The following is a 13,119-nucleotide window of genomic DNA, read 5'->3' as shown; positions in this document are numbered from 1 at the left end:
AAATGTTTGACCTTGCTAGTCAGTGCCTAAAGTGAAATTATGCTCATGCCAAAACCTTTCTTTAGGTTATTTTGCTGCAGTGGGTTGAGGTTGCTCTGGAGCCACAGCTTACACACGAGGAAGATGTGGCTCTGTGGAGGCTGTGGCTCTACAGAGGCTGTTTCTGTACTAATCTGGTCCCTTGCTTGCACTTCAGGTCCAGTGGATGAATACATGCTGCCTTTTGAAGAAGAAATAGGTCAGCACCCATCCCTTGAGGACCTGCAAGAAGTGGTGGTTCACAAGAAGATGCGCCCCGTGTTCAAGGATCATTGGCTGAAACACCCCGTATGTCCCTCCTGGTTAATGGGGGAAGTTATTTCTTGCGTGAGGGGCACGAGGGATGTGGTTATGCATCACGTGTTAGCTTCAAAGGGAAAAATAGCAGGGAAATCTTCTAGTGATCTGGCAGGATTGAGGTGCCTTGAGGCACAAAGTAAACTGCGGGTGACCTTTGTGTCTTCACCACTCCCTAGTGCTGTCCTAGCACAGTGGCCTCCTGCAGAGAGAGTCTGAGCCAGGGAATGAGGGCTTGCACGGCACCTTCACGTTCCCCTTTCTGTTTGTCCCTTTTTGTATTTGGAGGGTAAACTGGCTGATTAAAATCAGACAGAGCAAGTGAACGGGGAACGTGGTGTGGCGTGCTGTGCGTTTATTTAGTAGGACTCGTTTAATATGATTAAAGAATGGAAAATAAAGTCCCTTTGATTATTGAAGAGAGAATGATCCGTACCATCGGAGACATGTTCCTCACAAGCCAGATAGCATGCAAGACTTGAGCAATTTTTTGAGGGAAAATTAATTAGACATGAAGGCAAACAGACAATGAGGTAAAATGCAGCATGGGTTTCCCAGAGGTAGATAATTTCAAATGAGTGTTTTTAATAAAAGAGCTGATTTTTCAGACTGGGAAAGTGAGCAGATCGTGAAACCTCCCAGGGCTTCAGTAAGAAGCTAAATGCCTCTGTTTTGACCAAACTGCTGCTGTTTGGGTTAGATTCAGGTGTAGTAACTCATTGCCTAGACGTCAGGGAGAGCTGCTGGGTGTAGATAGAGTTGACTGTTCCAGTTTCTGGATGAGTGGGATTCAAATATGAGCGGTGCTCTTCCAGCAGTGTTGGATTCAGGTATTTTTGGATACCTACAGAAGTGATTGCAAACAAAACAACTGCTTCATTAGTAACTGATACAGAACTGCCAGCTCCAGTGGTGTTATCATAGGAATCATAATACTGGATGGCTCATTTTTTAAAGCTTTAACTGCTAAATCTCATGATGCACTTTGTTATTAAAAAAGAAAAAGAAAAAAAGGACTTTTGGGTCTATGAGAAAAGCTAGATATGACCAAACCGTACAGCCTTAGAAGCCAGAAGCTTAAAAAACGAAAAGAACTGAATGAAAGTAAATTTTAAAGTTAATCTCCTGCGGATTTGCATACCATGGAGAAATGATGCTTAGCTCTTCTTCCATTCTCTTCAGGGCTTGGCGCAGCTCTGCGTGACCATCGAAGAGTGCTGGGACCACGACGCGGAGGCTCGGCTCTCGGCGGGCTGTGTCGAGGAGCGCATCGCTCAGATCCGCAAATCCGTAAACGGCACTACCTCGGACTGCCTCGTCTCCATCGTGACGTCTGTCACCAACGTGGACTTGCCGCCCAAAGAGTCTAGTATCTAAGTCCTGGTTCACATTTGTCTTTCCAGACTCAGTGGATTTGAAAAAAAAAAAAAAAAAAAAAAAAAAAGAAAAGAAAAAAAAGTTTTAAAGAAAAACACACACAAAAAAACAAAAACGCAAAAATCCAACAAACACGTGAATGCAGCTGCTATTTTATCTTGACTTTTTATTATTATTGTTATTATTATTATTATTATTTTTTTGGATTGGATCAATTTTACCAGCACATTGCTCTACTGTATTAAAAAAATGGACATTTCAGCAAGCATTCAGGTGCCGACTAATGAATGCAGAAAAGGTGCAGGTACCTCAGAACCTCAACAAACTCACTTCAGTTCGTTTTTTTTTTTTTTTTATTCAGTTTTCTGGGTTTCTCTTTATCAGTCTGTCTTCTGAGCGGAGCATCTGTGACATAAAGGAAAACCACCTACCATCTTAGAAAATGCAATGCTGCAAACTTTGGAGGAAACTTAAGACTGTTATATAAGATTACACCTTCCTCAAAAGGATTTTTTCCCCATTTTGTTTTGAGATTTGGGTTCCGTTCCGTTTTTAGGGTTCTTTTTGGAAGTGAGCTTCAAAAAAAAACAGCAGATGTGTCTTTTACGGATCTAACGGGTGTCATTGTAACATGGAAAAAAAGTAACCGGGCAGAGAATGTTAATTCTTGGTGGTAGAATTGAAGGGGGGAGCGTAGAATAGGGGTGGGGAGAGTGACGTTGGACTTGGCAGCATTTGGGGAAACATCATTTGCTATGGAGCTACTTCTCAGGTAACCATTAGAGGAGAGGAAGGACATTTCTGGGCAGAGTATTAACAGCTGCAGCGTTTGGAGAAAGCTGCGTTAAAGAGCCAGTGGCTGTAAGCAAGGTGCTCCTTCATCCTTCCTCCAGCTTCTGGGGCTTGGGTGGTAAAAGGAAAAAAAAAAAAAAAAAAAAGCAGAACTATAATTACCTTTTATTTTTCAACTCCAGATAGTAATGGGAAGGATGCTTTTAAGCAGCATAATTGGAAGAGGTGGGAAAGTGTGTTCTCAGAAGCACTTTGGTAAAATACTGGAAGATAGGAAAAAAATTTGCATCTCTCATGAAGCGTGAGTCATTTCAGGCAACTTGGCCTCGGGGTTGATTATCTGCCAGCCCAAGCCACCGGTGCAGATGGTGGAAAGAGGAAAAGCGTGAAAACCGGCTCTGTAAATTTCTTGTTTTCTTTTTAATTTGGGGTTGCAGGGAGGTGGAAATTACCTGAACCAGTGGCAGATGGCTCCTGTAGCATCCCAGAAGCCTAGGAACTGTACAGTTGCAGACTGCCGAGGCAGCTGAGCAGCAGCAGCAGCGATTCTCATGGCATCTCGCAGACTGGTTTCTTTGACGCTGCTTTCTCCTTACTCTGTGACTAAACTCTTTTGTCTTCAAGTGGTGCATATTCTGAAATACCGTTACTCTTATTATGCCATAAACTCGCTCTAGTCAGTGAATGTTCCTAATGCTGCTGATTCAACATTGAAATATTTTTTTAATTTGCAATACATGCAATGTTAAAAGAAAAAAAAAAAAAAAAGAAGAAAAAAAAATACACAAAACACACACACATACACACGTTACGTGGCTTCCGAGGTTTAAACTGAAAAAAAAAAATTAAAAACTTCATGACCACAGACCACCTCAAACCAGAAATACCTCAGAATTTTCTACTTGTATGAGTTTTATTATATATTTTGTTAGTTGTGTTGTCTTGTAGTAAGTATATTTTAATGTAAGTTGGCTTTTATGACAAGGGAGTTTTAAAAAAAGAAAAAAAAGAAAAAAAGTTCCAAAATCTTTTAGGAAGTGCTACCATTTTTTTGTTTGTTTGTTTTATAAAGCACCATTGTAAATAACTGTATACAGTTGTAGAATAACTGCCTATATAAGGTACCTGGGCATTATTCACTTTTATTTGTGAAGGCTGTTTCCATTCTGTGTTTTTTTTTGTTTGTTTGTTTGTTTTTGTTTTTTGATTTTTTTTTTGGTCTGTTTTAGTGAAAGGACAGTACATCTTTTTTATTATTGTTATTATTATTGTTGGTTTTGTTTTTATTTTTTTATTATTATTTTTATTTCTTTTGGTCTTTGAATATAACATGAATTATGTGTCTTGCTAGACTGACAAAGTTATGTCCATTGGATGGCCAGAACATCTAAATTTTTTCTTGTGTTAAGCCAAAACGCAGTCCTAAACTAATCGCCCTTCAAAAAAAAAAAAAAACAAAAAAAAAACACATGTAAAAAGTCTGTACTATATAGATGAATTGGGCTTGTTGTCACTGCTAAATTGCCAGTGTGGACCCTTGCACAAATGTAATTTACTAAGCAAACAAAATTGCTAATTGGAGAAAATATGGAGAAAATATAAAGTAAATTGAAATATATCTCTTGAAAAAATATAGCTTTAAAACCTAGAGGTCACAAATGAGGACGCGGTCCTTTCTCTCGAAGAGACATGAAGATAATTGCCTTAATTTGTCTATCTGAATAAAGTCTTAACCTATTCTTTCAAGTTACTGAATGTATATTGCATATTAGTATGTACACACATGTAATTGTGTTTCCGTGTGTAGGATTGGAAGTTTCTGTTCCTTAATGTGATTCTGTTGAGAACACCGTGACAAATCCGGATGGAACGACACCAGTTTGACCCAGCTGATGTCGCTGGCGAGGGCTGACATCTTTGGGGCTGATGCTGCGGCGTGCCCATGCTGCACGTTAAGCGTGTGGGGTGGCTTTCCTGGTGGCACGCCATCGGCGGCTCGCTTAACGTGAAGCATGGTCGTAAAGGTTTGCAGGATCAGCGCTTTTCACGTTCTAATACATTTCTGCACTGAGATTTATATGAAAATGTGACTATGTTTTAGAAGTGAAGTGATGTAAGGGTTGGGGTGGAGTCTAGAGCAGAGTTAAGACTGAATGAATGCTTGTTTTGAGGTGGGCTTGCTCCCGTTTCCCCAGGAATGGGAGCTGGTTCACACTGCTGCAGAAAGAAAAAAAAGCTGTACTGTCTTTTAACTGTCAATATCTGTTTGCTGTTCTGGATTTTTTCCTTCAGCATTATGTATAATGGCTAAAACAGGCTTATTACAGCAGTTGCTTTTTTTATCCTGATTTCTTTGAGAAGCTTTAAAGTATTTATTGAAAGTGCCATATGATTTTAATAGCCTATTAGACAGTCTCTTAAATCGTCTCTTCTGAGAAAGCATAAACAAAAAAATCTCATGTGTAGCTTACCTTACTGCGGGGAACTGTACAAACGTGGACCGAATGTTGATTGTATTGCCTGGTGTAATGGTTCCTTATAGATCATCTTGTCAGCAGGGTGCAGAAACTGGTTTTAAAAAGAATTTCCAAAATGCACGTGTGCTCGGTTACAAATTTTAACTCTATGTTGGTAATATGTGTGTCTTGCTACCGCAGCAGAGAAGGAAATCCTGAACTTTTACCTATTTCCAAATTTGTACCAGTTCAGCTAAAGTTGTTCTTTTAACTGGTATTTATTTATTTTATTACTGAAGACAAGCTCTGATGAACTTATCGGTCTTTAACCACTTGAGCTGTCAAGCAAGTAGTTTCCTCCTAGCTAATCTAGCATTTGAACTTTCATTGACAACATGATTTTGGTTTTGTTCAGTCTTGCAGAGGCTTTTTGCAGGTCAGCAACAGGGCACATCCATAGGTGTAGCTGTAATAAGCAATTGTGACTCTTTTCCTCTTAACACTCCCTTGAAAAAGCTGGGTACAACACATCTTGTATTAATTCCCAAACACCCAATTTCACTTCCCATTCTGATTTTGAGGAAGTAGCTCTTAAAAATTTTGTCGCAGAATTTTATTGTTGACCTTCTCCTCTTGCATAGCAGTTCTTGGGTAAATACGAACCATGAAACCAGTGGTAAAAATTCTCCATGACTCGAGGAGCCAGGATTCCCCTCTCTCCGGTCTTACTCCTTTTATTAATTTATTGCACTGGCTGGGTCGGTTTCCTAGGTGAAGGAAGTCTGAGCTTACGTTTTGAGACTGGAAATACCACAGGAGCTGAAATTGCTTTCTTGAGGTGATAGAGCTGTGACTTGCTACTACAATTGCGTTAGTACAGCAAGGCTGGAAACTCTACGTGGCTCCCCTTGAAATATATGTGCACACTCTAAGAGAAGGCTATTAACTGGTCTAACCATCAGTTAAGCGATACCTGGCCTACTTATTCTGATTACAGATTTCAGCTAATCCTGATCATGAAGTTTTCTCTAGTGAAGACAAAAGAAAAGCACTTTTTTTTTTATTATTCTGCCTCAGTCTTTGGCTGAAATTTTCTTACGGAATAAACTATGCTTGGTAAAGTTACACCTATGGAAATGCCGAGGTCTTTGTGTTTCTGTTTGTTTCAAAGAAAAGGTACGTGAGTGCCCCCCAGTAACTCTGCTGCATTTTGCTGAGGTCTCGCGATTCACTGCTGTTTCTGTTGAAGTTGTTCAGCTCAGTGGGAGCAGCCTTGGGTCCTCTGAGTGCCAGTGTTGCTGGAGTGGGGTTTCCAGGTTGGTCGGACAGGCGTTTGCCATGAGGAATGCTGACTCCCCCTTAATATCATAGCATAGAAACTGGAGAGCACAGGTTTTATTCCTCTTGTGCTGCTTTCTAGGCAGACTGTCAGAATTTACCTGTTTTGCAGGTGAGAGGTCTGGTTTCACTTAGGAAGGAAGAAACTCCTACGGCAGAGGAAGGTGCTGGTTGATAATATTGTGACAGTGCTGTTGGTGCAGTCCTCTACAAGCCACACTCCCCTTGAGAAGTTGCTAAGCAGGAAGCGTCCCACAAACTATTATCACTTTTACATACAGAATATTGTTTGGTAACACTGTAAATAAAATAGACTATATAATAGAGGAAAATAAGGACATTTTGACTTTTTTACTTTTGGAAATATATATATATATATTTTAGTTACATATACAAACAAAAATTCTACATTGTGTGAGAATTCTTTTATACCACAAATTATTTTTGTAATGTCTAATATGTTTCTGCAGGGAAAAGGGAGAAAGGTCTGTGTACGCACAGCAAATAAATAAATATATATATATACTGTTTAAAATAAGTGTGCACTACATCAAAGTCTAGAGGGTAGAACAAAGTTAGCCTGAAACCAGCGTGAGGAGCAAGCTTGGATGTACTTGGACATGCTTTGAGGGCGGCACTGAGTATATGTTTAATAGGTTATCGTGCATGTCACATCCCTTCTGCTAAAAATGCTTATTGCTTTTCTATGACCATCTTCAGTTTAACCAGGAAGTTTTTTTCATCTAATCATGCAAGTATCCGTGTGTGAGCAGGGTGTCTTTTGACATATGCCACGATGCTGCAGTGAGTTGTGAAGTCAGGGTGTTAAAAATTTACTGAGACCAAATAGTTGGGCTGATCTAACTCACTGCCATATCCGTTTATAGCAGCTGCGTTTGCTGCGTTGACAATATGATCTGTAAGGAGCTGTTGCCAGTAGAGTCTTGATAAAAGCATTTCCCAGAAGTTCCTTCTCACTGAAGTGACACCAATAATCAGACTTCACCAGAACATGCAGATGTGCTCTGTGTTCCCAGTGTCAGATTTTACTGTCTGGGTCAGAGGCACTAAGGAAAAGGAGCACTGTCATGTCCAAAGTCCTACTTAGAAAAAGAGCATTCCTAATTTGTGTAACCAATCCAATGTACTCTAAAGGTGTTAAAGAAAAAGAAAAAAAAAAAAAAAAAAAAAGAAGAAAAAACTTTAAAATATTTCTTTTCACTTAAGCTAACTTTGCTTGTTGGACCTAAAAATCACTCCAGTCTTTCGTTCTCTTAATCTCAACAGCACAATGCTGGCAGGGTAAAAGGTAACTGAATAAAACCTAATACCAAACAATATGTTGTGCTACTTGAAAGCTGTTTTGACAGTGTGCCTTTTGAAATTAGTGCTTGAGTGATTTAGAGCAAATTCCTGTGATTGCTGAATCCTAATTCTCTCTGTTCTTGGTGAAGTCCTGGCCCTGTGGAAGCCCGGGGCAAAGTTGGCATCTAATTCAGTGGGACCGTGAGTGTGTGTGTTCCTGGAGCACTTTCTAAACAATACCTGGTCAATACCCTCACTCACCAACATGGGACTTCTTTTCTAATATTCTAGTCTTTGGGTGAAGCTCTGTTCCCTGACTGAAGTAATAACCTAATCAATTAAGCAGTAATCCTTTTTGTCGGGACACTTCCACAGAAAGAGGTCATACTTGTGTTACGTTCATCCAGCTGTTCTGAAATGTAATGCTATTCTGTTGTGCCTTTATTTTTCCATGTAAAAGCAACTGCTGTAAGCTTTTTTGTTGTTGTTTTTCTTTCTTTTTTTTTTTCTTTTTTTTTTTTTCTTTTTTCTTTTTTCTTTCGTTTACTAGTTTTTTCTGTCTGAAAAAACACTTTTCATTGCCCAGCTGTTATTTCTGGATGCAGTCTGTGATCCAGGTATTTCAAGAACCAATTACCTCAAACCTCATGTTAAACAGTGTTGCTATCTGGATTCTCCTTGATACTACAATATTGTAACATACACAAACAGGAACCTTGCTATGTGTTTATGTATATATATCATATACATATACACATGTATGTGTTATATATATATAAATGGAAAGTGATCCCCAAGGACTGAAGGAAAAAAGCAAAACTTTTGTTTTTCAACATTGAAACCAAAAGGGCTTCCCTGAAGCTCTATAATGGCATTGTGCTGGATATGTATTAAGAAAGTGTTTTCTGAAAAGTGCTTCCTTTGTTAGCCTTTTTATTTCAGTATTTTAATGGGGCAGATGATGTGATTAAAACACTATATCTGCATTTTTGGGTCCGTTTTGAAGCAGGGGCCTCTTAATCTTTCCAGTTGTTAAAAAAACCTATAAAACTCAGTATACAACATTCCAGTAAGGTTAGTATTGCAAAACTTTAGCATATTCTGGGAAGACTTCATTAGTTTTTTTTTTTTTTTTTTTGTGAAATGGAGAGTATTGGCCATACTTGACTCAACTTTTCCACTGTTCTAAGGAACTGAAATTTTATCAGTAGCCATCCTAGTCAATTAAAATTCTCATTCAGTAGTCACAGGCATCTCTGGATTGCCACCCCCGTTAAAAACAAAAACCACCAAATCAAACAACAAAAACCATGAGGAGGAGGAAGTTGGAGGAGGAATCATAGCTCCTGAATGTGGACTAAGCATCAGAACAATTTCTGGATATCAGGAAACATGTTGCAAGACCTGATACCTGTTTAGCCCTTTCTTTTTTCCAACTACCTTCTCCAGAAAACCTTCTCATAAAAACAGGCCTTCAACCACAATGACTTGTCCTTAATGATACTTTGCCAAAGAGAATTGGATTCAGGATATTTTTTTTTCTGGAGAAAAATGACAACAACAACAAAAAAACCTTTCTTTTTATTAACATTCTACTGTATAAAAAAAAAGTCTTTTTCTTTTTTCTTTTTTTTTCATGTATCTATGTAACCAATGCACACTACAGTCTTCATTTTACTTAGCCAAAAAAATAACTTTCCAACTCAAATAGTAATTAGTTTAAAGTAAGAAATGAAGTTGTTTCCCTTTTCCCATTTTTTCTCCATCTAATGTCTCTATCGTTATTGATGGTTTACGATTATCTCTGTAAATAATTTGTGAAAGTATTAAAATCTCCCAGAAGCAGGCACTTTGCAATGCTGTTGGCCTTCCAATGGAATAAGTATGATGCAAAAGTGAATCTGTTAGTGGATCAGAATTGAAGGAGGTGGTTACTGCAAACTAAGTAACACTCTTGACCTCTTCTCTATGCCATAAGTCCGCACAATGCCATTGTCAATCTGCTCAAACTATCTGCTTATGAATTCTGCATGATCCTCATGATAGAGTTGAAAGCCTGATCTTTCACCTGTTAATATTTTCACATTTGTCCTTAAGTTTGACAAATTTTATACTGTAAAGTTGACTTAAGTACAGTTTGATGTCAATTCTTGTGGAAAGAGCTTTCTGCATGTAACATTAGACACATACAGTTAAACAACACAGCATAGTACAAAACTCACAAGAAAATGTTTTGGCACCAGCAGAAAGAAATCTCACCCTAACCATTTGTCATTTTAAACCATCTTATTGTAAGTTTTACCAGCTACTTCTAAATTTGTGCTTTATTTAAAGAAATAAAATAAAAATCCTAAGACTTGTCTAGCGTAGTGAAATATGTGTATATCAGTTTTAGGATAAATAGCTAAGTCTTATTACGCTGTGTTACTTAACTTGTATATATAGAGTATACATAAGAGTTTGCAGTAACCTGTTTCTCCAGGATTTCCAGTTTGAATGGATTTAAACTCAAACTATGAGATTACGTAAATGATTTAGAAGATTGCAGAATAAACTGAGTGTAAATTACAGGAAGCTCTATCAGATGGTGAAATAATTTTTAAAGAGTCTTTTGGTCCTTGGCTCAAATTCAATAAGTACTGTTTGTATACCAAGATATGTGAAATGTAAATGTTGTAGGTTATATTTCACTCTTGTAGCTATAAAAATGTAGAACAGAGATAGCTTGTACTACTGAGTTAACAAAAGATATACTAAAGTATCCTGTTAAAAAAGTATACAGAGAGTTAAGCTCGTTGCTGTAACCCCTTTTGGATTGAAGTGTGCTGATTTTTATATGTATATTATATATATATATTCTGCAAAAGTATATATATATATAATATATGTGTAAAAAGGCCTAATGCAGACATCCATTGTATTGCAGTTATGAAATGAAGACATTTTGGAAAAAACATTGTATCATAGTTCATGAATTTGCAGTGGATCTTTGTTCCTTTTTACTGTGGTATTTTAGAAATGAGTCTCAAGTTTGACATTAGATCTGCCAAGTTGGAGTTTTGCTGCTTCAGCTTTGCACTGGGTGTCCGAATAAACCAGTATGAATGTAGTATTTGCCCTGTGTGAAGCAGCTACACCCCAACAGATAGGAGGAAAAAAACTAGAAAGAACTATTTCAAGTTTATCTTTTTGTATATGAAAATAAACAATAAATTACAAATAATTGCTTCTGTTGTTGCTGCGACGTTAAAACTCACTGCTTTTTGGTAATATCTTTGGCATCTATCTGAAGTATTTCCTTTTTATAGAACCTTTTGGTGTTTTAATGGCATCTCTGCTGCAAAACGAAATCCCTGCACAGGCATAGCTGACGCCTGCATTTCGATCCATAGTTTTCAAACCCCTCTAAGGGGAAGAGGGAATTAGCTCAGATAGCTGCGTCCTTTCAAGCGTGTTGCCCCTTGTAGCACCGTGGTAACAGTGCTTACTATTCCCAGAGACCTGTTCAAACACAACACTACGTGCACACTAAGCTGTATCAATACAAGGTCCAGTAATACAGCTGCAAGCATCAGTGATGGGGGTTAAGCTAAATCCCAGGACCTTGCCCTGGAGTGTCTTCTTTTCTGCCAGCTCGAGCAGAGGAGCAGAACAGAGCAAGGGACACAAATCGCTTAAAATGGTTCCAACTGGATTTACAAAACCTTCTCTTCTAAGACTTTAATATTTGCTGGAAGTGGAAGTTACACTAACCCTAAGCTGGTGTTAGAGCCGTAGCTGATCCGGGGCAACGCACCCCTGCTCACAGCATGTGAGGACAGCTGGATATTCACTGGTGCAACTGTTAGCAAATTCCCTGCTGGCACAGTGCTGTGGGGTCTGTCACAGGTGGGGAAATGGCTTTGGTGTGAGGTACTGCTCAGAGCAAGCGTTGGACCTAGAATTGTAATAGAGCTTCCACTTCACATTTTTTCCCCCTTCAACTTCAGCTGAATACCCTAAAAGATACAGTGAGGTTGGGGTGGACATGGAAAAATATTGAAAAATAATTTTTAGAAAAGAGTTTTTTATACTTGTGCCAGCATGGTGAGGAATGTAATCCCCCAAACATGAGGCAGGAAAGGCGTGTGCTCCACTTCAAAGTGAAGCATGGCAGGCCTTCTCCAGGCAAGTGATGGTGGGGAGTCCCAGCCCTTGTATTTTGGCATTTTTCATTGCTATACGCATCACTTTTCAGCAAAAATACTGCTTTATTGGAGCTGGGCAGGAAATGCTTATAGGTGTGGGTGCCTATGAGGGGTAAACATAATAATAATCATGCTGTCAGATTCCCTCATGAAGCACCTGATGTCCAGTAACCAAATGGCGGCACTGTCACCTGCCTGGGGACTGGTTTAAGCACACCTCTCCGGGCTGTCCCTGTGAGAGCGAGCCCTCTTTTATTTTATTTTTTTAAGCTTTCGGGGAAATCCCGTTTTACCCTTTATTAGCACATTATTCTACTGAGGCAACGCCACCATGGCGGGCTGACAGAGGGCGCTGCAGCGCGGCGCCGCCATCCTTCCTCTCTCCCTCCGCCATGGCGGCTCTGCCTCGCCATCGCCGCTTTTTGGGAGGTTTCGTTTGCGGGGCCGCTGCGGGAGCTGCCGCGTCTTGCTGGGCAGCCTGGAGGCTTCTCCGGAGCCAGAGCCAGCCGGAGCCGGCCCCCGAGCGGGTCCTGCCGGAGGGTAAGAGCTGAAGGGGCTGAGGGGACGCGGGGAGCCCCGGCTCCATAGCGCAGCGCGGGGCGGGAGCTGCTCCGCCTCAGCGCTGCCGCGCTCTTCACAGCCGCCCGTCCCCCCCCCCAGCCGCTCCGTTCCCCCTTGGAGCTGCTGTTTTTTTGGCTGCTTCCTCCGTGGAGTGCCCGAAGTGGGCAAAGGAGGGCGGAGGGATGTTATATTGGGGGATTCAGGGCTGAAAATGGCGCTATAAGCGCGGCTTCCCGCTCGCAGCCAAGCGGTGCGTGAGGGGAGGGGGTGCCTGCGGCTGACAGGATGGCTGACCCTGTGGGCAGCTGCAGCAGCCCTGCGTGGTCTGGTCATTTGGCATGTCTTTGTAAAGATACAACAAACACACCTACACGTATGTTTACTTAGAATCCCACAGTTCGGGCAGGCCATAAATAAATTTCAGCCTTTTCCCCCCAGTTTCCCTAGGGTTTCAGGTGTGTAGGGAAGGGGTATTGAGGGTGCCTCAGGATGTGGAGGGAGTTAATGTATTTCTCTGTAGTCTGAAGGCTTTAAAAGTAAGTAAGGTGGATGCAAATATTCCTCCATTAGAGAAAAATGTTTAAAAAAAAAACTTACAATGAAGTTTTCCTCCATTCAGCAGCGTGTAACTACTCCTAGTGATGGTAGGACTTGTGCTTAACACCCTGATTTGCAAGGGGGAGTCTGATTTCTGGCTGAGTCCCTGAAAGGGGCAATCTGTGTGTTGATACCCTGTGTCCTGAACTCCTCTTTGGCTGATGAATCCC

The 13,119-nt window shown here is 40.2% G+C and overlaps 1 protein-coding gene across 1 annotated transcript in view; it reads left to right on the top strand.

Annotated features, from left to right (window-relative positions):
* The window catches only part of ACVR2B (activin A receptor type 2B), an 89,373-nt gene extending 87,641 nt beyond the window's left edge, over window positions 1-1,732 (top strand). The window contains exons 10-11 of the mRNA XM_032182215.1: window positions 197-327; window positions 1,519-1,732. Of these exons, the coding sequence (XP_032038106.1) occupies window positions 197-327; window positions 1,519-1,713 (326 nt within the window). The 3' untranslated portion in view covers window positions 1,714-1,732. The remainder of the gene's footprint in view (window positions 1-196; window positions 328-1,518) is intronic.
* Window positions 1,733-13,119: the final 11,387 nt, after the last annotated feature.

Source organism: Aythya fuligula, chromosome 2, assembly GCF_009819795.1.
Source record: "Aythya fuligula isolate bAytFul2 chromosome 2, bAytFul2.pri, whole genome shotgun sequence".
Classification (NCBI taxonomy): Eukaryota; Metazoa; Chordata; class Aves; order Anseriformes; family Anatidae; genus Aythya; species Aythya fuligula.
This window is presented reverse-complemented; position numbering and strand designations above follow the sequence as displayed.